General features: G+C 45.6%; 1 protein-coding gene across 1 annotated transcript in view; it reads right to left on the reverse strand.

The window, feature by feature from the left end:
• Positions 1-27,235, reverse strand: part of GALNT9 (polypeptide N-acetylgalactosaminyltransferase 9) — a 369,632-nt gene that overhangs the window by 204,659 nt on the left and 137,738 nt on the right. The window contains exon 5 of the mRNA XM_030218539.1: positions 24,185-24,382. Coding sequence (XP_030074399.1) covers positions 24,185-24,382 — 198 coding nt within the window. The remainder of the gene's footprint in view (positions 1-24,184; positions 24,383-27,235) is intronic.

Consider the following 27,235-nt stretch of genomic DNA (forward strand, 5'->3'; position numbering starts at 1 on the left):
ACACAGAGCGAGAGGCGCCTGTATCAATTAAGAAGTGGACAGGGACATCACGGATAAGCAGGGTGATCATAGGATCATCCATGCCTGCGTTGGTACGGACTACGCCTAGTCACTGTGGGCGGCGTTGATCTGGGTTCCATAAAGGGAAAGACTGGCGTTCTGGAGGATTTCGCCGAAGCTGTCTTATAACTCTATGGGATGGCGGCTGAGGACATTGAGCAGCGTAATGACCAAATTGTTGGCAACGATAACACTGAACATCTATATAGCGATCAGGGCTAGGCCGGGAATAATCGTTTCGGAACCGTCTGTTATTATCAGGAGGGCCCCGTAGGGGACCTCGCTGCGGTTGCCCGCGCCGACCTCTTTCTTGTGGGTAATCAGGTCTACGGTCTGGGCGGTAGGGCCGTAGGCCCTGATTTCGGCCGTTATTGTCATAGCGTTGGTCAGCATACATAACAATAACAGGGGGAGAAATGTCAGTGGTATTAGTATCAGTGTCAGAGCTCTTAGAGGCTCTTTTCTCTTTGAGATCTTCAGTCTGTAGCATTTCCAAGTTGGTGTGCACTGTCTTACGATGTTGGGCTTCATCTTGCTTGCTTTTAATAAGCCTTCTGCAATGATGAAGGATGTGTTCACGAATTTTAGGCCATTTTTCTAATTGGAGACCCACTGTATTCTCCAATTTTAATTTAATCTCTGAGGGTAAGGTTCCCTTCAGTAAATGGTAGAATACTGGGAGGGCATTATCAGAGTCAAATTTTTCCTCTGTCTGTTCTTTATATAGGTCTTGGAGTCTGAGTAAATAAGCTTCAATAGGCTCTGAATCCATTTCCCATCTTTGGGAAGTGATGACTGAAAAGTCTTTAAGGGTCGGATACATGGTCCGAATTTCCTGAAATACTTTGGTCTGAATTTCTGTCAAAGGGTTGCCATCATACTGAGTATCGGTGGCAAATTTTGCATAGCCCGATTGAGTGAATATGTCAGTGATACTAGCGTGTGGGGTTCTGCCCAGGAGCGCTTTCATATCGCCGACTGATAGAGTAGTCCCCAGGGTTATGTCCTGTAATTTCTTTAACCAGCGGTTACCTCCCTGTGCAATATCCGGGAGCTGTAGTATGAGGCTATTCAATTCAACAGCTGAAAGTGGGGTGTATTCCGTATGAGGGACACCACCTGACATTTTATTCAGCAGGGGAAAAAGTTTCACTGATTTAAGGAGATCAATCGAGGTGGTTGGGGGAAACTGATTCTCATACTTTTTCCAAACCTGAAGACCTTGGATTAAATAGAGGGTAGTTTTCTGATCCCAATGGGGGTCGGGGTGGTCATAAATAAGATCTCTAACAAGTGAAAGCTTGTCTGATCGTAAAGATCCTTCGCGTGGGAAGAGGGCGGACTGGGGCTGGAGCGCCTCAGACCATCCTGCAAGGTCATCAATCCATGGGTGAACATAATGCCATGAATTCTCATGCAAAGCCACATATTGGGCAGGTGTGTTAGGTGGACCAGATAGGATGGGTTCTGCACTGATATTCAGTCTTGTAGGGTGTTGGGGACTGTCAATGACTGCAAGGCAGCGGCTAGATCCTTCATCAGTAAGATAACTGTGAGGATCGCGCTGTCTAGTATGATGAGAAATGGCATCATGTTGTTGGGGTATCTGGGGTATTTCGGATTTTGATGTAGCAGATGCAATAGTGTCAGGGAGTGCCGACATGGACTTACGTAGGGAACGAAGTCCTTCTGAAACGTATACGAGATCATCTCCTATAGTGGCTAAGGTGAGGGCAGGTGACGGTAGACAGCCTGCACCTGAAGGAACTGGCGTGTCAAGGGGGAGGGGCTTGGGTAGGTCAAGGTGAGAAGAATCTCCTTCCATCGAGGAGGAGAAACTTAGTACTGGGGGAGGTTCGTTTCGAATATCCATCAAATCTGTTTTAATTGGAAGTTGTTGTTTTAAAATTTCCCATGCTTCTTCTAATGGGGAAGATATTACTTTTGGTAGATCCCCAGTACCTGGTTTGGCTGGAAGTATGAGAGGACGGCGGAGAAGAGCCAGTTCCTCTGCTAATTGGGGAATTTTACCCTTGGGGCGTGCACCCAATTGCTCCCATCTAGGAGGAGTAGAACACTCAGGTTCTAGAGTGGGTATGGAAGAGTTCACTGGAACGGGGGGTGCTTTAAAGAAACCCCGATCATAGAGTTCCTGACAAATATCCCGTGCCTGTGTGGCGGGACTACATGGAACGAAACCCATCTGTCGTAATTGGGACAGGATAGGGTACTGTAGGGATTCAGCGGGCAAGGGACCAGTTTGGACATAAGAGTCCAAATGTAGTGGTGGAGGCGATGTTTGAGTTGTGTGCCCCATATGTGGGTAGGTAGTCGTTTGGGTGGTCATGTGTGAGGTCAATCCTGATCCTAGCCCAGGATAAATGGAGGTCTGGGCAGCCACGTCAATTTGACTGTTAGTAGGGTGCTGGATGGTGGCCGGAACCGATGGGTTCGGGACACAAGGATATTGCTCAATAATGGGTGGGGGTATCTCAATCTCATAGCCTCCAATAGAACGATATACATGAGGCGGTGGTGGGGTTAGCGTCTGGGTTGTTGCTTGCATCGTTGGAGCAGTAGTAATAGTAGGCAATTGGACGGTGGTCGTGGCCACTGGGATTGTTGGAGGGGTTAGGGGCGTCTGAGTTTGTACTGACCCCTGAGATATTGGAATTGGGTCCTTTTGTGATGAGGGAAGAGATAGATCAACTACACCAGCAATGTGTACGGTAGTAGGTGGGTCAAATTTTATAGGCGCGGGAGATATCGCAGGTAGCGAGGGTATCACTGTCTGAGATACTTGAGGTAAGGGGGTCTGTGTCTGAGATCCCTGAGAAATCTGTAACTGAGGTTTATCACAATATCCTGGGGGTATTGGTGTATATCCCACTGCACATGGTAGAAGCTTGGTAGTACCTGCAGCATCATAAGGTGGTGGGGCAGAAGGTGTAATTGCCTCTTGGTAAGGGGCTTGATCGCAATCAGACTTCGCTAGGGCTCTGTCATGCTGGTTTTGTGCAATAAGTATAAATTTATTAATAGCAGCTAAATGCTTCTCCCTAGATTTTCCTGTTTTGTTGGATTCATTATAGCAGACCAAGGCTTGGAGCTTGCCCTGATCAAATGAGCCCTTTGTTGGCCATTCCAGTCCCGGGTCTTTGGCGGACCAAACGGTATGCCAGGTCTGACATAAACGGGAAAGTTCTTTTTTATCAGCGGGGAAAAAGTTGAGAACTCTTTCAAGGGGGCTAGTGGAGGACTGAGTGGACATAATGGAATTAAAAATAAGGGGAAAACAATCCACATAGGTGTGCAGTGTAAAATGGCAAAAGAAATCTCAAGTTGGATCCTAGTTCAAAGAATTATAATACGTGCCTCTATAAATATATATAAAAAAAAAAATGTGCAAAGGGAAATTATTTAAACGAAAACATGCATCATGCGTACAGAAAACACCTTTATACTCACGCGTCTTCAAGAGCGTCCCAGAAATGGAACCTAAAATATAAATTACTAATTGGCGGAAAGCTCAATGCTTTTGCCGCACATTAGAATCACAGACGAACAATAGTAGCAAAGATGAAAGGAATATGTAAGAAATTAGGTATGAGCAAGTTAGTTATTATGTGTATATTTTAGTGCAATATATGCTTCAGAAAGGTATGTCAGTATATAAATAAATAAATGCCTAGTATCTGCCTAGTATCTGCTTATTTATGTATCCTACGTTAAAATAAAAAAACTGTTTCCCCAGGGTAGGCTTCCTACAACTGGGATTCTACTCTACCAGCTGCCAAGAGTCAGCTCCATTGGCCATGATTCGCTCCAATGGTGGAACCCTCAAAGGAGGGGAGACTACTACCCCTGAAAGTGCGCAGGAAACTGCGAAACTAGCTCCCTGAACTCGGAGAACAGATACCCCATGGATTTTCGCTGGTTAGGAAGATTCTGCTCTATTCAAATGAAGTTTCAGCTCAATTCGACTAACCTCCACCGGATATTTTAAATATACAGCTAAAATTTTAGACTGAAGATTCTGCTCAATTCAAACAACCAAAATTTAAGAATTTAGATACGCCCGAGTCACCTTGTATACAATCGCAACGAAAGTTATTAGACGTCTCTTTATTAACCCCGCGCTCATCTATACAGGTAACTCATAGGTGGGCAATAATGCCGAAACCGCAGGCCACTCCGAAAATGGAATGGAAGTCTGCTTTTGTTAATTAGGATCCCCTTCAATGCATGTAAGTCCCAGACATCGGTATCAAAGTTAATTGCATGACACTAGTAGAATAAAGTAGACAGAAATATTAAGAAATAAAGGAAAAAAGGGAAAAGGAAATAATAAATATGGCATGTCCCTAGAAAGAACCTCTGAAATCTAATCCAGAAGTAGCAAGCAAACAAATTATTTTAAGGGGAAAAAAACATGTACGTTCTTTGGGTGAGGCACCTTAACTTTACCGGGTATACTAAGGTTGCCACACAGCAAACTATGAAAGGAAAGCTTGGGCATAATGGAATCAAACCAGTAAAGGAAGAGAAAAGAGCACAACATGACAGGTAAGTGCAGCCATCTTGGATCCCAGCAACCTCTATATTTCTAAGGTGAATAACAATGTTCAGGTTCCCTTTAAGGTGTGTGGGAACATAAGGGCCAGTATTTCACAATGATTGGGGATGCCAAACACAACACAAATTTCCCCTCCCTGAACACAATGAAGGAGCTAACTCAATACTGGATGTGCTCAGCACCTGCTGAGCTGGCTTTTATGTGTGGAGGATGCCATCCACATTACAACCAGTGGAGATGGGGCATGAATATTGGGCCCAATATTCAGCCGGCAGCGTACAGCGCTTTGCTGACTGCCACCAGCGATATCCCCGGAAATTCAATAGTGGGCCATGTCCAGGCTCCAGCATTGAACTTCCGGGTATACGGAGCCAGCAAAAACATAGATGGTGTATATATTTTGGGTGTATTTATCCCTCCCTGGCCAGCGGTCAAACGTCTAGCCAGAGATGAACAAATCACCACAGGCTGCTTCTGGTTTAATTACCTCGTTTACCGCACTTAACCAGCTATGTTTTTGCTCGCTCCGTATACCCGGAAGTTCAATGCTGGAGCCTGGATATGGCCCACTATTGAATTTCTAGGGTTATCGCTGGTGGCAGTCAGGAAAGCGCTGTACGCTGCCGGCTGAATATTGGGCCCAATATTCATGCCCCATCTCACTTATTGCACGGCCATTTTTCTTTGAGATAAAAAGGCAGCCTTTTACCTGCTGCGGTATAAAGGGGTCTCAGCATGCGTCAAAAACACGTGCTGATGCTAACACAGGCCCCCTTTTACCACAGCTTAGTAAAAGGACCCCTTAATCAGCTATGGCAAACCGCATAAAAATAAGACTGACTTTTATGCGACCCTATTTATGCAGTTACTGTGACTGGATAAATGCTGAATATCGGTACTTAACTGGGCAAGTGCTGACTCTGCCCCTGGAATATCCCCAAAATAGTCGTTTCGAGTTAGGAGCTAACCGGACATTTTCAGTGGCACTAACCACCTAAGTGCCACTGAATATGCCTGGTTAGCCCTAAACAACAATTTAACCAGTCAGGAGCAGGGGGGTAGTAGGACCTTGCTTGTGTGTGTGTGTGTGTGTGTGGGCAGGGCCGGTCTTGAGGCGAGGCGACCGAGGCGGCCACATAGGGCCTCACGCTCAGGGTGGCCCTGCGCGGCGAGCCTGAGGTCGCCCCGCCCCGACCGCCCGAGCTCCAGTCCTCCCTCCCTCTCTCGGACGGCACGCGACGGCGGCATGATGGGGGTGGTCCGCCCCAGATGTCAGCGGGTGGGGAGTGCCCCGCTCCCGCTGCTCCCACCCTGTCCTACATTTAAAAAAAGAATTTGGAAGTGCCGGAGTGACAGGCAGCGCCTCACGTCTGCCCTGCTACTAAAAATCTCTTTGACGTTGTTGGGCCTTCTCACATTGAGTCCCGCCCTCCTCTGAGGTAACTTCCAATTACCGCGAGGGTGGGCGGAACTCAATGTGAGAAGGCCCAACGACGTTGAAGAGATTTTTAGTAGCAGGGCAGACGCGAGGCGCTGCCTGTCCCTCCAGTGCTTCCAAATTATTTTTTTAAAGGCAGTGAGGGTGGTGGGTGGCAGGAGAACGGAGCTGGTAGGTGGGTCGGAGGGGGAATCAGATGGGAGAAGGGTGTGTGGGGTGGGGGTTCTCAGGTGGGGGAAGGGTGGGGAGGGGGTTCTCAAATGGGAAGGAGACTACTACTACTACTTAACATTTCTAAAGCTGAGGTGGGGAGGGGGTTCTTGATGGGAGAAGGGGTGTGGGGAGGGGGTTCTTGGATGGTTGAAGGGGACGGGTGGGGAGGGGACTGGGGTTCTTGGATGGGTGAAGGGGACTGGGGAGGAAGTTCTCGGATGGGAGAAGGGGACAGGAGGGGAGGGTACTGGGGTTCTTGGATGGGAGAAGGGGACTGAGGTGGGGAGGGGGCTCACGGATGGGAGAAGGGGGTGGGGAAGGGGTTCTTGGATGGTTGAAGGGGATGGGTGGGGAGGGGACTGAGGTTCTTGGATGGGAGAAGGGGACTGGGGAGGGGGTTCTTGGATGGGAGAAGGGGACTGGCACTGGGGTCTGAGAAGGGGCCATATGGGAAAATGGGGGCCATGCCTGGGGCTGGTGGGAAAATGGGGCATGCATGGGTCAGGTGGGAGAATGGTTCTGAAAAGGGGGGCCCTAATACAAGGCATGTGGATGAAGGGGGCTGGAACTGGGGGGTGAAAAGGAGGGTAGGTGGGATAAGGGGGCTAGTACTGGGACTGGAGGCTAAAAAGGGGCAGGGGCTGAAACTGGGGACTGGGGGCTGAAAAGGGGACAGGGAGAAGTGGCTGGGGGGCTGAAGCTCGGGACTGGTGGGAGAAAAGGGCTGGGGCTGAAATGGGGGACTGATGGGATAGTGGGGCTGGAACTGAGGGCTGAAAAAAGGGGCGGAGAGAGGGGCAGATCCTGGATGGGGGAGCGAGAGGGAGGGCAAACCCTGGATGGATGGGAGAGGGAGGGCAAATTGTGGATTAAAGGGGCAGAGAGAAAGGGCAGACAGTGGATGGAAGGGATAGAAAGGGCAGACAGTGAATGGATGGGGGAGAGAGAGAGGGCAGACAGGGGCAGATGGTGGATGGATCATAGAAGGGGCAGAGATAGAGGGCAGATGTGGATGGAAGAAGCAGGGAGAGAGGGCAGACATTGGATGGAGGAGACAGCTGAGAGGGCAGACACTGGATGGCAGAGAGAGACCAAAGACAGATGCTGGATGGAAGGAAGACAGTGAAAAGAAGATGAGGAAAGCAAAAACCAGCGACAACAAACTGTAAATAAAATATATATTTTTATTTTTTTGCTCTAGGATAAAGTAGTATTGTAGATGTGTTAATAAATGTTTATAATAGAACATGTAAACAAGGTAATCTTTTTACTGGACTAATTTTAATACATTTTGGCTAACTTTCGGAGAACAAAACCCCCTTCCTCAGGTCAGGATAGGATACTGTAACAGTACTATACTATATTGACCTGAGGAAGGATGTTTTGGCCTCTGAAAGCTAAATCTATTAGTCCAATAAAATGGTATTATTTTATGTTCTATATTTGTTTTATTTCTATTTGTTAATTTGTAAAGTGGTGATTGGTATTTGTTAGTTTTTTTTCAAATTTACATCTGCTGTCTTTATGTTTTGCACAGTACTAGGGGACATTTTCTGTTTCTGTGGTGTTGCATTGTATGCAGAGTCTGGCATCTTGGGGGTTCAGTTTAATTTTTGTCTAAATAGAAAGTTTAAATATTACTACTTATTCTATAGTGGATTAGGGTGTATCTGTGTTTGTGAAAAAGATATGGCTTTCAGTTGGCATTGACTGTGCAGGATCGACGATCTGTACTATTCTGTCTGGTTTCATTTTACAATAGGTGAATTGATGTTCTAGTGCTCACTGTAGTGTTTTAAGATGTTTTCCTTTTCTTTGTGTGATTCGTAGAAATGACTGCTTATGGTATGGTAGAATTGCTCTATAGGTCCTTTGTGTTTTGTATCCTCGGCATACCTAGTACTGGATTTTGGAGGGGGGTGTTAAAAAATGACTGGGAGGGAGGGAGGGGGGCCTTGGAGCTGGGAGCCCTAGGGGGGAAGCCCTGGAGCTGGGGGCCTTGGAGCTCGGAGGGAGCGGCCCGGGAGCTCGGAGGGAGGGGTGGCTGGCCCTGGAGCTAGGGTGGGGGTGGAGCTAGGGTAGGGGTGGAGCTAGGTGGGGCGGAGTTAGGATGGGGGCAGGGCTAGGGTGGGGCCCCATCAAATTGGTCTGCATAGGGCCCCGCACTTGCTAAGACCGGCCCTGTGTGTGTGTGTGGGGGGGCTTAGGCCAAAGGGGGGGCATTTTACCCCGCCTCCCCGGTGCTTTCTGTTCCTGCCGCAGCCCCACATACCTGGGCTGGCAGGGGTCCCCAAGCCCCACCAGCAGAAGACTTCCTCCAGCGATATTCACCGCTGTGCTGCCTGCCCTGATTTCCTGCTCCGGTGTGCAAGCTGGGTTTTAGTGAAATTGAGTGTGCACAAAGCTCGTGCATGCTCAATTTCATAGAAAACCAGTGTGCACACAGAGAAGTGGGAAGCAGGGCTGGCAGAGCAGTGGTGAATATTGCTGCAGGAAAGTTTCTGCTGGTGGGGCTTAGAGACCCCTCCCCCCCATGCCAAACTATAAGACTTCAAGGGCCCCAAACCCAACGGGGGGCCCAGGCCCCCAAGGCCCCCTGTGGCTATGCCACTGGTCAGGAGCCATTTCTGGCCAGTTAAATCACTTTGAATATCAACTCCATTATGATTTCAGTTGTGAGGGCGAAGGCAAGTTCAATGGGATTCCTAGGATAGCTGCCTTCCCCTTCTGACCAAAACCATGATATTGCTGTACCCCCCCCCCCCCGATGATAGCAGTACAGATACCAGATTCCCATATACAGTGAAACCTCGGTTTTCATTGACTTCGGTTATCGTCGGTTTCAGTTTTCGTTGATTTTTTCAGTGAAAAATTTGTCTCAGATTTCGTTGGTTGTCTCGGTTTTCGCTGCTAATTTTGCGAAAACAAAGGACAACTCACGCATTCTCCTGCTCATTGGATTTACATTGATTCATATGGAAATAATTGCCTGTTTCGGTTTTCATTGATTGTTTTCGGACGGATTATCAACGAAAACCGAGGTATCACTGTACCTTAGAGAAAGGGTTCTCAACCCAGTCCTCAGGGCACACCCAACCAGTCAGGTTGTCAGGATACCCACAATGAATATGCATGAGTTAGATATGCATACAGTGGATGCTGTGGATGCAAATCTATCTCATGCATATTCATTGTGGGAATCCTGCAAACATGATTTGCTGGGCGTGTCCCAAGGATTGAGTTGAGGACCACTGCTTTAGAGGAAAAGTTGGTGAATAACAGGCGAAAAAGGTCACAGGTACAAGAGATGTGGTCTTTCATACTCTACATCCCATATGTTCTAGATGGATTACAGTAGCATATGGTATTTGCTAGAAGATAATATATGCGAACAAATGAAGTGTTTGTGGCATCAAAATTAATGAGCAAGTGAGCAGTGATTGATGGTTCTTAGTATCATGTATGGCACAGACTGACTTTTGGAATATGAAATTAAACTAATATTCTGCCACAGCTCTTATAACGGAAAAATATACTACTACTACTACTTAACATTTCTAAAGCGCTACTAGGGTTACGCAGCGCTGTACAATTTAACATAGAGGGACGGTCCCTGCTCAAGGAGCTTACAATCTAAGAGACAAGTGAACGGACAGTCCAATAGGGGCGGTCAAATTGGGGCAGTCTGGATTTAGTGAATGGTAAGAGTTAGGTGCCGAATGCAGCATTGAAGAGGTGGGTTTTAAGCAAAGACTTGAAGATGGGCAGGGAGGGGGCTTGGCGTAAGGGCTCAGGAAGGTTGTTCCAAGCATAGGGTGAGGCCAGGCAGAATGAGCGGAGCCTGGAGTTGGCGGTGTTGGAGAAGGGTACAGAGAGGAGGGATTTGTCCTGTGAATGGAGGTTACGGGCGGGAACATAGGGGGAGATGAGGGAGGAGAGGTAGTGAGGGGCAGCAGACTGAATGCATTTGTAGGTAAGAAGGAGAAGCTTGAATTGGATGCGGTATCTGATTGGAAGCCAGTGAAGTGACCTGAGGAGAGGGGTGATATGAGTAAATCAGTTTTGGCGGAATATGAGACGTACCGCAGAGTTCTGAACAGATTGAAGGGGGGATACATGGCTAAGTGGGAGGCCAGTGAGGAGTAATTTGCAGTAGTCAAGGCGAGAGGTAATGAGAGCATGGACGAGAGTTCGGGTGGTGTGTTCAGAGAGGAAAGGGCGAATTTTGCTGATGTTAAAGAGGAAGAAGCGGCAGGTCTTGGCAGTCTGCTGGATATGCGCAGAGAAGGAGAGGGAGGAGTCAAAGATGACTCCGAGGTTGCGGGCAGATGAGACGGGGAGGATGAGGGTGTTATCAACTGAGATAGAAAGTGGAGGAAGAGGAGACGTGGGTTTTGGTGGAAAGACGATGAGCTCGGTCTTGGACATGTTCAGTTTCAGGTGGCGGTTGGACATCCAGGCAGCAATGTCGGATAGGCAGGCTGATACCTTTGCCTGGGTCTCTGCGGTGATGTCTGGTGTGGACAGATATAGCTGGGTAAAATATGAATCAGACTTTCAACACTGTTGGTTTAATAACAAAGCAGCCTTCTCTATCTTTCTTATACCAATACTACACTTCTGGGGCAATTTTGAACAGTTCACATTGTTTGCGATGCTGCATGGGCACTCGATCTCTGTATATTGCATCCAGAGGAAGCTGCCCACGTTCTTTCAGTTTCAAAATTAGCTGCTGCAAACTGTGTGTTGGAAAGGCAGCTCAGCTGCACACTTTGTACTTGATATCTGTGTGAGGGTGAGGGGGGTGGGGGGGGGGGGGACCAGTCTCTCCCTCTCCCTTCTCCTTCCTTCCCAGCACCTTATGTCACTCCTATCTGGTGGTTCATCATCTCCCCTTTCTCCTTCCCCCATTCCTTGTCTCTGACTTCACTGCAGGGAACAGCCAGATTTCAGCAGGCAGGCCGGCAACTAAACAACAAGAAAATATGGAGCCTCAGCAGCACATGTGCATCCTGAAGGCTGCCTTGTTCCCGCCTACTCTGTAACAGGAATTCTGCATCAGAGTAGTAGGGGTCGGGGACACTGCAGAGCTTCAGCTTCCTTGTTTAGCTGCCTGCCTGCTAGTTCCAGCTGTTCTGCTGGCTGCTGATTGAGATGTTGAAATGCCCAGGCTATCTGCTGCTGTTTCCTGCCCCTTGAACCTTGGGGCTCTAGGTGACCACCTAGTTCACCTAATGGAAGTGCCAGCCCTGGATGTGGGTGACTGAATACGGGCAAAACAGTGCAAATACGTTTGAAACTCCAATGTACATAATGATAGGAATGCATCTTTTTAAGTTAGCTAAACTATGCATGCAATAGAAACCAACAGTACCTATAGCCAGGAACGTTCAGACATGCTTAAGTTATCCACATGGTTTAAGCTATCTATCACTGGGAGCGACACTACTGAGCTATAAAGAAGTGTCCTAGGAGGGAATAATGGTTTAAAGAAGCATATTTTAGAAAAAAGGATTTTAATTTGAAATGAAGGGCTTACTCGTAAGATGAAGATGAAGAGGAACATCTGACAAAATATAGGTGTGACCTGTGGTGAACAAACGTATCATTCACCTGAGTACTCGGAACTCATCATGGATTATTCACATAGTCACGAAAGACTACAGGAAAACCTGTTCCTTATTACCCAGGCTGCCTTTTCTCATCAGGAGTCATCGTCCATGTGACAGAAGGTTAAAAAGCTTTCAGGAAAAAGTCAAATATGACTAGATAAAACAATTTTTCTTCTGACATGCTTGCAATCACATTGAAGTTTCAAAAGGTGAATCTGACCTCTGGGACAAACTATTTGTTTCCCTGAAAGGCTTCATTTGCTGAAGTGATGCTATTAATGGTAATGGATTGTGCGTAGGACATACAGTACTTATGAATCTTTAGTGCTTTTCTCTGCCCCTCAGTTCACTTTAACCTGGACCTTTAAAACTAGATCTCTCTATATAGTGCTTCGCAAATGATTCACTTGGATAACCGAAAAAAGCAACCACTGAAAACATAACACATTTGCTCCTGAACCAAAATAAATCTTTCTATTTTTGAACTGTCTATTTTATTTTTCTGCTTTTGCAGATGTTAGAGCTAGCATTTCTTTTTCTTCTCCAGTTTAACTCCTTCGGTGTTTTGCTTAAACATATTTTAAAAATCTAGCAAAAGAAAGAAATGGACTCTAGGAGAAGAGATATCTGTGGGCCAGGAAGAGCAGAGGAGCATGGAGGCCATTGGAGGTCAAAGTAAAGGGAGCCCAGTGATTACTGTAACTGAAGGCAGCAAAGAGATCCTGACCTGCTTCTAATGTTATCTGGGGGTATGGTGAGGCCTACTAATTCAGGAATCATCTGCCATGAGACAATTGAGGAGAGGCATTTGTGGGCTCGGAGGAGCACAGAGGCCTGTTGGAGAGTTGAATTGATTACTGGGATGGACCATAGTCAGCAGAGAGATACTGCCCCATTTCTTATGTCATTCGGAGAGGCCTACTACTTCAGCTACCATTTGTAGTGGGACACAGCCATCGGTATGTACTCAAAGGGGTGTGACCAAAGGGTAATGCCCCTTTGAAACCCATGAGGAGTCTGGAAATTTCATTGAACTTGTCTTGTGATGCTGGACTTTAAATTAACATGAGCAAAAGGAAAGGGAAGTTATGAGAGAGTGTTCTTATTAAATCAGGCACTGTTTAGGGTCCTATGGACTCTTATGTTAGTTTTGGTCTTAGGCAAGCATGCAGTCATCTCCAGGAATTAATGGAGTTCCCCTTGTAATGGAAACACTGTTACACTCTGTGCTTCATTCACCATCTCCTTTTCCAGGATCTGGATTACACTCATCTCCTTTCCCAATGTAGGGGATTTGAGTAACATAGATAGCCCGGGACAGCTGGCACCTTGTAAACATAAAGTTTTGTCTGTTTCTTTGGGATCTTTAGCAGAGCAGGGGAAGACCTTGTTAGTAGTTGAGGGCTTTCTTCCCTTAGGTGAACAGCTTGTGTTTAAAGCTTTGACTCCTAAGCTTGTATTATGTATACCTGGGCTTAGGAGAGGCAAGAAAGTCCTTTATTCAACAGTAACTATAAATGGTGGTAGGATATACATCTGTCCAGATACTTTTATTAATGTATCACAAGTGCAAAATGTTTCAGCTACTCTGAGGGCCCTTTAAAAAAATAATCACTGTGTTTTTAAAGTATTTTAGAGTTTAGCATGGTCCCAAATGGTGACTTCATGTCTCAAAAGCAGGAAGTAGCTCTTTAAATTGGAAATGCAAGGTATCCCTTTATACTCTACGATTACATGCTGTATCAAAAATAGGTGGGAGAGGAACCAGCCAACCACGTGAGTGGATTTCAGTTTGACATCCTCATAGGTGATTTATCCACAGACCTGGTACTTAAAGCAAACCAAATGCAAACCCCATGAGTATGATACTAATCAGAGCGTAGTTGAACCTGGCATTTTTCTTTTATTATTAGTATTTTCAATGTGGTTAAATAAGCTAAGGCAATCCAAGAAAACAAACCAAAACAAATATCCATTCATGAAATAACAAAAACAGAAAAATAAAATCTATCCTTAACACACATTATAGAGAGAAAAACAACAGAAAAAAACCCAACATAAAAAGAAAATAATGCAAACCCAAACACAATACATATTCTCAAAGAAAATCACCATTAATATTCTCCAAGTTACTAAAAAGAAAGAAAAAGGAAGAAGAAAACTTAAAAATAAAAAAATTGTTTTCTTTTAGAAAATTTTCCAATTGTAAAACCTCAAAAAAACCCCAAAAGCAAAAAACCTATTTGTTCTCTGCAAGGAAACCAAGCATTTACAGGGAAATTTAAGAAAGAAAGTTGCTGCTGTAACTAGAACAGAAGGTCTCAGCTGCAAAACAGCTTTTTACCTGATTTGGTAATCAATAGAAATAAAACAAAACAAATAAAAGAAAATAAGACGATACATGTTTTGATTAGCTTCCGAGGGTCTGAATTTCTAATCTGAAGAAGAAAGTGGTAGCTTTGAAAGCTAATAAAAAAAAATATATTGTTAGTCCAATAAAAAAGATATCATCTTATTTTCTGTTCTTAGTTTTGTTTTATTTCTATTGATTACCTTTAAGAGTGGACTAATACAGCTACCCTACCACTTTATCTGACTTGGGCAACAGGACATACATCAGGAAATACAAAAAGTCAAATCCTTTTCCATAAATAAGCTTTTAATACATTTGCTTTATCAATCTCCCTCTGAAATGTAACAAGAAGAGTAGCCCTATTAGGAATAGTATCTGAAGAGGTTTCTAAAAAAGCAGAAATATCCCAGAGAATCAGGAGTTTTCAAAACATCCTGACTTTCTTCCTCCAAATCCCTCATAAGTCATCTAACAGGGAAATAATATAACTTCCATACCTTAGTCCAATTCCTAGTCTTAACAAAATTTGATTACTGCAACTCTATTTACTCAGGACTTAAAGGGGATCTCCTAAAAAAAAACCTACAAACTGCTCAAAACACTGCCACACATCTCATATTCATACTACCACGCTTCTCCAAAGCAAACCCCCTTCTGTTTAGTTTGCTTTGACTGCTAATAAATGATAGAATATCATTCAAGCTATGTACCTTCATTCACAAAATTTTGTATGGTTTGGCCCCAATATACATGAATAACCTCACTGAATTACCCTCACGTAATGCCTTTAAATCATTTAGAAAATATCTTATCCTACATTTCCCGAATTGTAAGAAAGTAACCTACAAAACAATCCATACTGCTAACTTTTCATATCAAGGCATTAAAATTTGTTACTCCTTACCTAAAGCCATCAAGTGCACCGATGATTATTTGTTATTCCGAAGTCTATTGAAAACTCACTTCTTCAGTCTAGCCTTTAAGGAAATAAGCACTCTTCTCAAATTAACTCAAGGCATTAATTTTTACCTCATCCCACCTCCCACTACTCCTGTCTATCCCAGTTAATCCTAGCTCTTACCTTTTTCCTCCATATTTCAATTATCTAGGTTAAATCACTAGGGGCCCTGTTTATTAATGTGCACCAGTGTTTTTAACGCATGCACAAAATTAGCAATAGGCGCCTATAGGAATATTGTGGGCACCTACTGTACACAGTTAGCACGTCCTAATGTTAGCGTGTGTTAAAAGCACTAATGCACCTCTAGCACGGCTTAGTAAACAGGGCCCTAAGTATTTAATTACATCTGTTCCTAACTCAAGTTTTACTGGTCTAACATTACATGATGTTTTTAACTTTCTGTTAATATATTGTAGACATGTTCATGCTTTTCTAATTGTTACGTAAGCCACATTGAACCTGAGTTCTACATGTGCTAATGCAGGATACAAATGTCACCAATAAATAAATAGATAAATAAATAAATAAATAAAACTTGGAGACAATAACAGAATCTACAACAATAAAATTTAAAAGTTTCATTAAAAATATGCCTTAATTAATTTTAAGGAAACAATAAAGGTTTTTTTGGAAAATTGAGAAACTTGAGAGTCTTAGATCTCAAATTCTCCATAATTTCAGCTTATTGATATAACACCAAGGTGCTCATTTTACACGCATGAAGAACACAACGAAAAAAATGTTCCAATCGATGTGGAAACTCAAAAGAATTAATCCTTTTTTCCCCAAGAAACGTCTTTCGTACCCTGGTACAGTCTCTAGTAATAAGCCACTTGGACTACTGCAACGCTCTGTACGCAGGCTGTAAAGAGCAGACCATCAAAAAACTCCAAACAACCCAAAACACGGCAGCCAGACTCATCTTTGGAAAATCAAAATATGAAAGTGTGAAGCCTCTAAGAGAGAAACTACATTGGCTTCCACTCAAGGAACGCATTGAGTTCAAGATCTGTACAACCGTGCATAAAATCATTCACGCAGACACCCCACTCTATCTGCTAAACCTAGTGGACCTACCGCCCAGAAACGCCAAAAGATCGGCCCACAAATTCCTCAATCTGAATTTCCCCAGCTGCAAAGGAGTGAAATACAAACAGGCTTATGCTACGACCTTTGGATACAAAAGCACACAGTTTTGGAATGCATTACCCAAGGCCCTGAAAACCATGAATAATCTAACCAGCTTCCGCAAAGCTCTGAAAACACACCTCTTTAACAAAGCTTACAAAAGTCACCCTCGATGATACAAATCATCCCCCAAACCACCCAAGCACACCTAAAACACCTCTCACTCAACCTACCCAATATCTGCACATGTAAATCCTCTTTACCTCAGCTTATGATCAATTGTATTTAAATCATGCACTGACTTTATCATAACCTTACTCTGTAAGCCACATTGAGCCTGCAAAAAGGTGGGATAATGTGGGGTACAAATGCAATAAATAATAATAATAATAAGAAGAAGAGAAAACAGCTCAAAAGTGGCACAAAGCAGCAGATGAACGTTATTCTCGCTAAAAGGTCTAAGTCATGATTTTCAAAACTCAGAATTGAGACGTTTAACTCTGCAGTTCATTTAAATTGCATGGGGGCATTTTGGAGGTGTGTTCTAGGCAAGATTTGGGCAGGCTTAAAATCTGGACATTTTTCAGTAATAATGTAACAGAAAAAAAGGTCCAGAGCAAAAAAGAAGTATGTTTTTATCAAGACCTGTTTCAGTCAAAACTACATCACAAAAATGTGTCCTAACTGACCAGGCATGACCCCCCCCCCACAATCCCCCAGTGATCACTGACCCCCCTCCTACCCCCCTCCCCCAAAGCTGTGACAGTAGATATCAGGCTCTATGACAGCTCCAAATATTATAGCCATTCCTAAGAAAACAGCTAGCAAGTGGATGGTGGTCAGTGCAGTGGGCAGTGAATAATGGGACCAGGGGCATAGCCATGGTGGGCCTGGACCCACCCACTTTGGGCTCAGACCCACCCAACAATGGTGCATCCCCTAGGCACCTGGTATAAAAGACTTGGGAGACTGTCTTCCCAGGCCAAACTTCAAATTTTTCCCCCACTGATGCTCATTAGTATTGCAACTCCCCCTCCCCCCAGCCACCCACCAGCATGCTACAGGTTTTGTTCCCTCTCTCTCTCTGTTAGACCAGGTGTGCAAGGCAGGGAGAGAGAGAGAGAGAGAGAGAGAGAGAGAGACAGACAGACAGACAGACAGACAGACAGACATGTTGGACATGGAGGTGGATGAGAAGGAAGGAGAGATGCCACATGCCACACAAGAGGAGAGAGGGGAAAAGAAGGAAATGGTGGATACAGGGGCAGAAGGGAGTAAGGGAGAGATGCTGGACAATTGGTGGGAGGGAAAAAAGAGGGAGAAATGCTGGACCATGGGGGAGGGGTAGGAAGGGACAAGAAGATGCTGGTGGGAGGGGTGGGGTGGAAGGGACAGGGAGATGTCAGGCTACAAGGGTGGGGAGGGGAGAAAGAGGGAGAAGATGCTGGGCTAGAAGGGAGGAGGGAGGGAGGGAGATACTGGGAATGGTGGAAACCATGTGGGAGAGGCCGAGAGAGGGGGAATGGCAAGAAAACGAATGAGAGGATAGTGATTATATGGAGTAGAAATATGGTAATGGTGTGCAGATTGAAGATGGAAGGGAAGGCTGGGATGGAGTGAGATAGGGAATGGGAGAGCTAGTGGGTGAGAGGAGATGGATATTTCAAAGATATCTGAAAAGTAAAAAGAAGGAAAAGGCTTAGAAAGAGGGTGAAATTTGAGTGGACAGAGAGGCAGAAATGGAAAAAATAAAAAAAAAAGAAAGGAAAGAGCTAAATGGAAAGATCAATATTGCAGAGGCAGGTGTAGTGAGGAAATAGAATGCAAGGAGAGAAAAGACAAATGGACAGCAGCTGCTTGAAGAATTAGCAAAAGACAGACAGGAAAGCGGGAAGAGAAACTGGAACCAATGTGATGGAAAAGTAAAATATCCAGACAACAAAGGTAGAAAAATCATTTTATTTTGAATGTTTTAAATAGAATAAGTTAGCTTTGGGACATGTGAAATTGCAGATGTCTTTTTATTGTGTTCAGTAGAAAAAGGAAATGCATTTTTGTTTTTATTTCTCCAGTATTGCAGTACATGCAGAGGTTCCCAGTTTCAATTTTTGTCTACGTATCTTTATTTCTAATTTGTGATACCTTGTTCTATATTTGGTGAGGGTGTGTCAGTGTGATTGTAATGGCAGATGGGGAGATTGGAGGGGAGGCAGAGAGAAGAGGGAATTGGGTAGGGCTCCCACTTATGCACGTACCTTACAGAATATACTGTCAGTTATGAGCATCCCTGACATATTTACGCCATATCTACAGTTGGTGTTAACTGTGGGTGCATAAATTTAAGGTGCGCTGATACTGGTTATACTAGTATTCTATAACGTAATCTGGGCACCCAAGTACTGTTATAAAATAGTCTCCTACTTCACATCCTCGGGACACCTAGATGAAAGTGACCAGTTGTAGAATTGCTCCCTTGATGTATGCAGTGGTGTTCCTAGGGGGGCGGACACCCAGGGCGGCACCCCGCCCCCCCGGTGCAGCGCGGACCCCCCCCCCACGATGCAGCGCGGACCCCCCGGGTGCAGCACCCCCCCCCGATGCAGTGCAGACCCCCCCCAGGTGCACCGCCACTGGTGGGGGTGCCGCAGCGCGCGCCTGCTCAGAGTTCCCTGACTTCGCGCGTTCGCTGCAGCTCCCCCTCTGACCCGGAACAGGAAGTAACCTGTTCCAGGGCAGAGCAGAGGGGGAGCTGCAGTGAACGCGCGAAATCAGCGATCTCAGAGCAGGTGCGCGCCGCGGCACCCCCCAGCGGCGTGCACCCGGGGCGGACCGCCCCCCCCCCCCCCCCTTGGTATGCCACTGGATGTATGCAAGACTGAGACTCCAGTTTAGTAGCCACTTCCTCTATCTGTGCAATCTTATCCTCATGGTCTCCCAATTTAGCAACTGTGTCCTCAGAAAAGGAAGAATCATTTCCCACAAGTCCTTGCAAAAATAAATTTGTACAAGAAACTATCTTCCACACATCCAGCAATTTTACCTCAAGGGGCTCAGTTTCCATTCCTTCAGCAGTACTAGTTAATCCAGAAAAGGAAATTGCTTGTGGAAGTGGAATCTTCATCTCCTCAACAGGACTTTTCAATAGTCCTTAGCATTGCTCCCTCTAAGCTGAGTGGGAGTCCTTCACCTTCAGTCCTGCCAGTGGGAGCAGGGCCGGTCTTAGCAAGTGCGGGGCCCTATGCAGACCAATTTGGTGGGGCCCCATCCTAGCCCCACCCCCACCATAGCCCCGCCCCACCCCCACCCTAGCTTCACCCCATTGATAAGATTATTCCATTTTTAGAACATTTTTTTATTTATGAAATTTCAAATAAAGACAAATGAAGCTAAACTTGTACAAAAAACTGATTGAAATAATAAGCACAATGCTATCATGAAACCTCCCCTCCCCAGAAATTATTCAGTTCAAGTCCACTACAATTAGTAGTTCCAATTCTCATAACAAAGGAGAATAAAGGAAAAAATATTAAGAAAAGATTCAGTACTTTCAAATTCCCCTATTACTCTGTACCCATATATGCAATAAAATAAAAATGAAATGAAAAGATATACAATAAAATAAGTGATATGTAAAATATAATGTACAATATAAAAACATATAGACCACCAAGGGTATTAAAATTGTTTTAAAATATATACCACAACTCTCTGACTCAAGAAGACTCCGACTCTGTCATCCATAATTGTCTGACAACACACAGAAAAAAAATAAGTAAAAAAAAAAGTCACAATTAATACCTTATACACCTATATACCAGCCATACGGAAAATGCAGATTATCAACAATATGAAGCTAGCAAGGGATCATAATATAACAATTCTCATGTAGAGCCACAAAACACCCTTTTAGAGATAGTGTGTCCATGATTTAGGCTCTACACCCTTTCCGATGTTTGGTGCCACCTTAGTAAGGCCAACACACAATCTCTCCACTGCAAAACACTATACACAAACGTGTGCAAAAACACACTCATAACCTTAACAAACCATAAACAGCACTAATTCCAAGGACAGGATGAGCTACAACCTTATGCGTGGCATGGAAAGGCAACGGTAATTACACCGGGCTCTAAAACACCAGTGCACAACCTAGTGAAAAAAAAAAAAAAGGGCTGCAAACTATACGCTAGCAGAATACTGCACCTTCCTTGATCACACCTGAAAAACACATGAATGCAAAATACTGACCTGGAAAGTTACATCAAGAAGTCAGACTCAGCATGTAGCAATACTACAAAAATCAAAACTTACATGAAAAATATCACAGATGCACATTTCCAAAAACTAACATATTCCAATTAATAAATCCTGAATAAAATAGTTTTTTCTAACTTTGTTGTCTGGTGACTTTGTTTTTCTGATTATGCTGGCTCAGTATCCGATTGTGCTGCTATCTGTCCTCTTAACTCAGTTTCCAGGGCTTCCTTTCCATTTATTTCTTTACTTTCCGCCTTTCTTCTTCATTTCTTGCCCTACATCCGTAAGTAAAAGCTGGGTCCTCCGCAGACTTGACTGTCCAGTGGATCCAGCTTCTGCCTATTTTCTATATCCATGTGCACATTTTCTCCTCTCTTCCTTTTCCCTCACCTCATCTCCTTCTTCACTCTTCCCTCGCCTCCATCCATGTCCAGCATTTCTTCTCTCTCCTCCATCCACCCATGTCCAGCGACCCTCCTGTCCCCCCTGCCGTCCATCTATGTCCAGCAACCCCCCCTGTCCCCTCTGCCATCCACCTATGTCCAGAGACCCCCTCCCCTCCACCCACCCATGTCCAGCGACCCTCCTGTGCCCCCTGCCCTCCCCTGCCATCCACCTATGTCCAGAACCCCCTCCCCTGCCATCCACCCATGTCCAGCGACCCACCTGTGCCCCTGCCCTCCACCTATGTCCAGAACCCCCTCCCCTGCCATCCACCCATGTCCAGCAACCCTCCTGTCCCCCCTGCCATCCATGTCCAGCAACCCCCCTGTCCCCTATGCCCTCCCCTGCCATCCACCCATGTCCAGCGACCCTCCTGTGCCCCCTGCCCTCCCCTGCCATCCACCTATGTCCAGAAACCCCCTCCCCTGCCATCCACCCATGTCCAGCGCCCCTCCTGTCCTCCCTGCCCGCCCCTGCCATCCACCTATGTCCAGAAACCCCCTCCCCTGCCATCCACCCATGTCCAGCGACCCTCCTGTCCCCACTGACATCCATGTCCAGCAACCCCCCTGTCCCCTATGCCCTCCCCTGCCATCCACCCATGTCCAGCGACCCTCCTGTGCCCCCTGCCATCCACCTATGTCCAGAACCCCCCTCCCCTGCCATCCACCTATGTCTGGCGCCCCTCCTGTCCTCCCTGCCCGCCCCTGCCATCCACCTATGTCCAGAAACCCCCTCCCCTGCCATCCACCCATGTCCAGCGACCCTCCTGTGCCCCCTGCCCTCCACCTATGTCCAGAACCCCCCCTCCCCTGCCATCCACCCATGTCCAGTGACCCTCCTGTCCCCCCTGCCATCCATGTCCAGCAACCCCCCGTCCCCTAGGCCCTCCCCTGCCATCCACCCATGTCCAGCGACCCTCCTGGGCCCCCTGCCCTCCCCTGCCATCCACCTATGTCCAGAAGCCCCCCTCCCCTCCATCCACCCCATGTCCAGCGACCCTCCTGTCCCCCTTGCCAACTGCCATCCACCTATGTCCAGTAACCCCCCGTCCCCCCTGCCCTCCACCCATGTCCCGCGACGCGAGTCTCCTCATTCCCCTGCTGCTCCCCCTCCCTCCAGCCACCTGAGACCCCTCCCATCTGAGCCCCCCCTCCCCGACCCACCAAATGACCCTCTTCTGCCGCCCGCATCTCACCTGACCCGACCCAGCATTTTTAAAAAAACCTCCAAGCGGCGGTGCTGGTGCCTCGCGTCTGAGAGAAGAAAACTCGCTTTGTCGTTGGCCGGCCTTCCCTCAAGTCCCGCCCTCTGATGTAACTTCCGCCTCAGTCGCCTCTGCCTAAGACCGGCCCTGAGTGGGAGGTGCTGTTTCACTATCACATTTTCAATAGTGAGGGACAAGCAAGCAAAATATTGAACACAAAATATTGAAGAATCACTCCCTTCCCCAACTGGCAGCCAGTGGCGAAGCTACGGGTGGGCACAGGCTCACCCATTCTTGGCTCATGGCCAACCAGCGGTGGCACCCCACATCAACATCTCTCGTCCTCCATGGTGTTCCGGCATCTGAACCTCATCCCTCCCTGGTGTACTTTACAGGCATTTCCGGTGCCTGGAGGAGAGGTGTTGATGTAGGGTAGGTGAAAAAAAATCTATAATTTTTTTAATATCTCTGGGAGGTTGGTGGGGGGGGGGGGGGGGGAGACCATGGAGTGCCATGGAAAAGCCCATCTTAGTTAGCTCTGGGAACATTCAAAATACTGAGTCTGGCTTCGCCACTGCTGGTAGCAATGCAGTTGGAGGACTTCCGCTCAGCTTAGAGGGAACAGTGGCCCTCAGGCCCTTGCACAATTTGAGACCCAGCCCCTAAAGATGGAAGCTGAGAATCCGTAAGGGAAGCCACGAACCCATAGGAGGAGGTTGAGAATTCTAAAAGGGGAGCTCAAATAATCCTGTGTACAGAATAACAGATGTACTGCAGCTGTAAGAGTCTGAAGATGTTTATCCATAGATCCAGATATAGATCCAAGCAATGCACCTTTGTTTTTAATTTTCCTCTTCCTCATTTTCAAATTATCGCACCAAATCCACTCAGGAGGAAAATCTATTAAACAATACCGAGGGTATAGAAGGGGCACCAATGGGACAAATCGTGCCCCTTTGGCCACGCACCAATGGAAAGTATTGCTTTTATAAGGGGACCATTCTTTTCCCATCTCACCGCCAGGATGACACTTCCTTCCTGAAAAACCCAGACCAAGTGGAACAGTGGCTGCATTCCTCTTATGTACATCATTTCACCTTCGCTGAACCTGATATTTTCAAAGATAATCTATTTGGGGACTTTCCTATTGAAAATTGTTTGCAGGTCCATGTGGGAAGAGTTCCTATAGACCTGTAAGCAACCCCTGGGATTTCCAAATTGCTCTATTAAAGCCAAGTTTCAAAGCTATTCAGTCACTCATGCACACCTCGTAATAACTCCTGAGTGCCATGTAGTCTTCTACAGGTGCTTAAGGCAAACAGAAATGATTGATACTCAAGTGTTCAGTTGGATATACGTGCACACGGCATACTTCTTCGAGACTGCATACTTTGCTCTCAAAAAAGTCCCTTCCCCATTCCAATATATGCCATATTGAGCAATCAGCGTAGAAATTTGCTGTGCAATAATGCAGCATCAATACCAGGGCACACCACACCTCATTAGTAAAGCTGATGAATGATCCTGGCATCACCGCTAATGAAAAAGCATTCCAGAGAGCACCACAGGTGAAGAAAATCATGCAGAGCAATGTCAGGTATTTCACTGAATTTCTTATCTTTCCACCCTGCTGTCAATGAAGAATGAATTGCAATCAGATTATTCAATCACCTCATGCAGTGCAGAGGAGGTGAAAGAGAAAGGTTTATTTGCAAGCAACTAGCCAACCATTCCTAATACTCTAATTCCAACACACAGACCATCAAATGTATCTCATAATCCTCTACAGAAAAGTAGCAAGGCAGGAAACAATGAGTTTTTAAATATTATCTGAATTGGTATTAATTGCATTGTATGCATGTTACAATAACCCATGTAGGTTCTCATCTATTTTATGGCGTGCAATTTTGAATGGCAGCTACAATAATGATTTACCTGATTGGTGCTGATTCATCCCCTTTGTCTAGCCAGTCCTGAGGGGGGATGATATACATGCACCAGAGTCCCCAGTTGTAACCATGGGCTGCATTAGCATATTGCTGCACTTCAAATGTATTGTACTTGATATTGTCAATAGCTGGTAAGATTATCCGTCTGTGATCCTCTTTGATCCGGGCAATTGCTGGCTCTGCCCTGGAAAGAAACAAAGTCTTTGGTCAGAAGTTCAGCAATTTGTTACTGATAAGACCTAGTAATAGATGCACCACAATGACCAGACACAGTGAGGTAGGGCTTCTGATTTTAGGTTTTAACTGATAAACACCAGTAACGCCCCTCCCCCTCCCCCCATGAATCAAAAGTAACACAGTAAACGGAAAAGGCGGGTGCTGGCGGCAGGGCAGCATATGGGAATCGCTGCCATTGCCAAAAGAACTTCCATCTTGGGTGGCCACCGGCACTGACCCTGAGCCGCTGCTGCCAGCCATTGGCTTTCGCGTATGCTCAGTTTTGGGCATGTATGGAAACTGATCATGAGGGGGAGGGGGGACTGTGGCTGGCAGCAGCGTCTCGGGGACACTGCTGGCGGCCGACCAAGATATAGGTTCTTTGGCTGGTGGGGCTTGGGGATTTGGAGGTCTTTGGCTGGCGGGGCTTGGGGATCCCTGCCAGCCACACTAAGGGAGAAGAAATTTTGGGTGGCCTGAGCCCAAAGCCCGGCCCACCCATGCTCACCTGTGGCTAAGCCACTGCTCTCAGATTGCTTTATACCCTCAAAGGACCCCTAATTAGCTGGAAAATATGCACGTAGTTTTATATGTTATAAACACTTAAGAATAGATGCCATATAGTAGGATAAACTTACTACCTCAGAATAACATCCTTAATGATCAGTGACAAAGAGGGCTCATAAAGGCCAGTGGCCCTGAACCTGGGAGGGAGATGCAAGTAATACTGCTAATAAACTTGTGCTATTCAGTAATGAGACATGTTGCTTGGAAAAGCATCCAGATTTTTCTTGACAAGACTGATGTAATGTAATGTCGTGTCACACAATCTGCTTAATATAATTTGACATGTGTCAGAAAGAACGCCGGATACCATATTAAATTGTCAGTGTAAATGTGCTGCTACAGTGTTAGGGTTCAAATGTAAGATCTTGTATTCACTATAAAGGCAAAAGTAAATTCCAAGGAATGGAGAACACAAGACTGAATTGAAAGCCGACCTTGAAAATTCCTTAACTCAGCCGTGAGAGAACACAAGCCCTGTCATGTGAACACACCAAGATGAAAGTCAAAACTGCAACGTTCCAGGTAAAAGTCAATCCAGTAAATGAAGAGGAAGCAAACTGAGCAGGCTAGATGGGCCTTTCTTCCCTGATTGTCACCATATTCAAAGTTTCAGTGTTATGAGTTCATGGACTGTGTGTCCCATAAATGGAAAAAAGACTGAAAGAAGATTCAGCAATTCCAGCATTGGGGGAACCAAGGCCGATGCTGGACAAACGTCTACGGACTGTGTCTCGCAAATGGCAAAAGACAGGTGAAGCTTCGGCAACTCCAGTGTTGTAGATCACTTTATTGTCACATGCTGTGAGTGAGGGTGCTGTGCAGCTCAGGGGGGAGGGGAAGCCATCTTGACTGGAAAGTTGAATACTGTTAACAATATTTGGAAATTATATGTGGTTATACCAAGACTCCCATTATGTTTGGCTACTTATATGGTTGGTATGGTGGAGACTTGACAACCAGCATTTAAGCATGGGTGACTGGGGCCTGCACAGAGTGGCTGAAGTGGCTCTGGCCACCTTGTTGGGTAGACTGGATGGACCATGCGGCTTTTTATCTGTCATTTATCGTGTTACTGTGTTTTCAAAATTGTTCAAACTGTTATAATGTTTAATACACAACTTACTATGGTGAACAAGCACATCGAAGTGGTGTACAATCTACAAACAAAGCAAGAAAGGAACTCCAGTAATTGAAAAGACAGGAAAGAGAAACAGAATACAGGAAAAGCAGGAAATATAAGATATAAATACAACTAAACAACAAACATCAATAAACAAAAAAACATCATAAATATCACAATCAGATCAAATATTATGCAAAATCAATAAAGTACATATCTTTTATGCACACAGTAGATAATAACTTAAATTACCCACTCAAATCTCAAAATCAAAATCATAAAAACAACTGTCAAGCCTTGGGCTGGCCAGCCCACTCTGAGGCAATAAATGTCAAGGTCACCAAAATTTAAATTAATCGCTTTAATAAAAGAAGATACTTTGGCTGCCTCTGAGTGAAGATTACCCCTTATATATTTTTTTAAAATAAATAAACTAAACATGCTCACAGACCAATCAGGTGGGTCTGATTTTCAGGATATCATAATGAATATTCATGAGATATTTATGCCTACTTTTAGTTGTCGCATCAGGTTAACGCATATGCAGTAGTTTGGCAAGTCTCATTCACTGAAAATTCATCAGTGTACTGGACAAGCATTGGGGTCATGAGCTTAAGAGAATTGTGGAAAATGAAGAGGCTAAGACCACCTAGGACATCCCCATCCAAATTGTTAAAAAGCTAGATGCTAGAAAACCAGATACAGTAGTAAAAGAGAAAAAGATCAGAATAGCATTGATTTTAGAGCTGTTGGTCCCAAGTGATTACTCGGTGAAGTGTGTGGAGAGAGGGAAGAACCTCAAGTACCAAGAAATGCAGTCCGAGACCAAGAAAATGTGGCAAAAAAAATACAGAAATATTTCCCATCGTTTTGGATGCCACAGACTTGTGTTAGCAGTAAATCAGGGACGTAGCCAGACCTTTCGGGCCCAGAGTTTGGGTGGGTGGACCTTCCAAAATTCCCCCTCCTTTGTCCTGCATCTTTCTCCCCCTCCTCTGCCCCCATATAGAGCATTCCCCCCCTCCCCAAGGCCCGGCTTCTCTCTCCTCTCTGAAACTACCCCCATACCTCAGTACTTTCGACAGCAGCTATGTACATCCACTGCCTGGCCAGCCCCGCAGGCATCTTGCCTCT

This window comes from Microcaecilia unicolor, chromosome 11 (assembly GCF_901765095.1).
Source record: "Microcaecilia unicolor chromosome 11, aMicUni1.1, whole genome shotgun sequence".
Taxonomy (NCBI): Eukaryota; Metazoa; Chordata; class Amphibia; order Gymnophiona; family Siphonopidae; genus Microcaecilia; species Microcaecilia unicolor.